General features: G+C 66.8%; 1 protein-coding gene across 1 annotated transcript in view; it reads left to right on the top strand.

The window, feature by feature from the left end:
* Positions 1–720: 720 nt before the first annotated feature.
* Positions 721–849, top strand: part of GOLGA7B (golgin A7 family member B) — a 1,287-nt gene continuing 1,158 nt past the window's right edge. The window contains exon 1 of the mRNA XM_014957422.1: positions 721–732. Coding sequence (XP_014812908.1) covers positions 721–732 — 12 coding nt within the window. The remainder of the gene's footprint in view (positions 733–849) is intronic.

Genomic DNA, 849 nt, shown 5'->3' with positions numbered 1-849 from the left:
CACCTGAGCGTGCAGCACGGGCCAGGTGCCAGCCCGGGGCACCGAGTACACACACTCGCCCTCGTCCCAAGCAGGGGGGGCTTCTGTGACATCTTCCCCTTGCTGTCATCCTCCCCTTGCTGCCATCCTCCCCTTGCTGCCATCCTGCCCTTCCTGCCATCCTGCCCTTCCTGCCACCCTCCCCTTGCTGCCACCCTCCCCTTGCTGCCATCCTGCCCTCACCCCTGGCCTCGCACCTTCTGCACCAAGCTGTGCTCGCAGTGTGACACAGCCCACGCTGGGGACTCCCTGCCTTGGGGTTTCTGAGCCTGCAGCCTCCATGCCCTGACACTGGGGGGATGGCATTGCTCCTGGGGTCCTCACCCCCCCCGATGCCCCCCCCCCAGCTCACCTCCCTGCTCCCCAGGTGCACAGCCTGCAGGAGCTGCGGCGCAGTGCGTCCCTGGCCACCAAGGTCTTTGTGCAGCGGGATTACAGCGAAGGCACCACGTGCCAGTTCCAGACGAAGTTCCCCGCCGAGCTGGAGAGCCGGGTAGGGAGCCTGGCAGGCCAACGGGGGGGGAGGTGCCCTGTTGGGAGAAGGGTCTGAAGTCATGGGGCCCCCGTAGCTGGCCCCGGGCCAGCCGATGCTTCTGGGTGCACGCAGTCACAGCCACCTTGTCCAGGGTGTGAGGGCTTGGGTGCTTCTGGGGCAGAGCTGTGGGTTCAGCAGGTCTTGGCATGGTGGGGGAGGTGGGCAGGGGCCAGGGAGCTGAGGGTTAAGTGCTGGGCAGGGAGGAGAGAGTTAAGTGCTCCCCCAAGTTGCTCTGGGGATGGGGACAGGAGCCTGCAGGGGGTCAGCCTCTGGCT

Source organism: Calidris pugnax, unplaced genomic scaffold (assembly GCF_001431845.1).
Source record: "Calidris pugnax isolate Ruff unplaced genomic scaffold, ASM143184v1 scaffold4, whole genome shotgun sequence".
NCBI classification, from domain to species: domain Eukaryota; kingdom Metazoa; phylum Chordata; class Aves; order Charadriiformes; family Scolopacidae; genus Calidris; species Calidris pugnax.
This window is presented reverse-complemented; position numbering and strand designations above follow the sequence as displayed.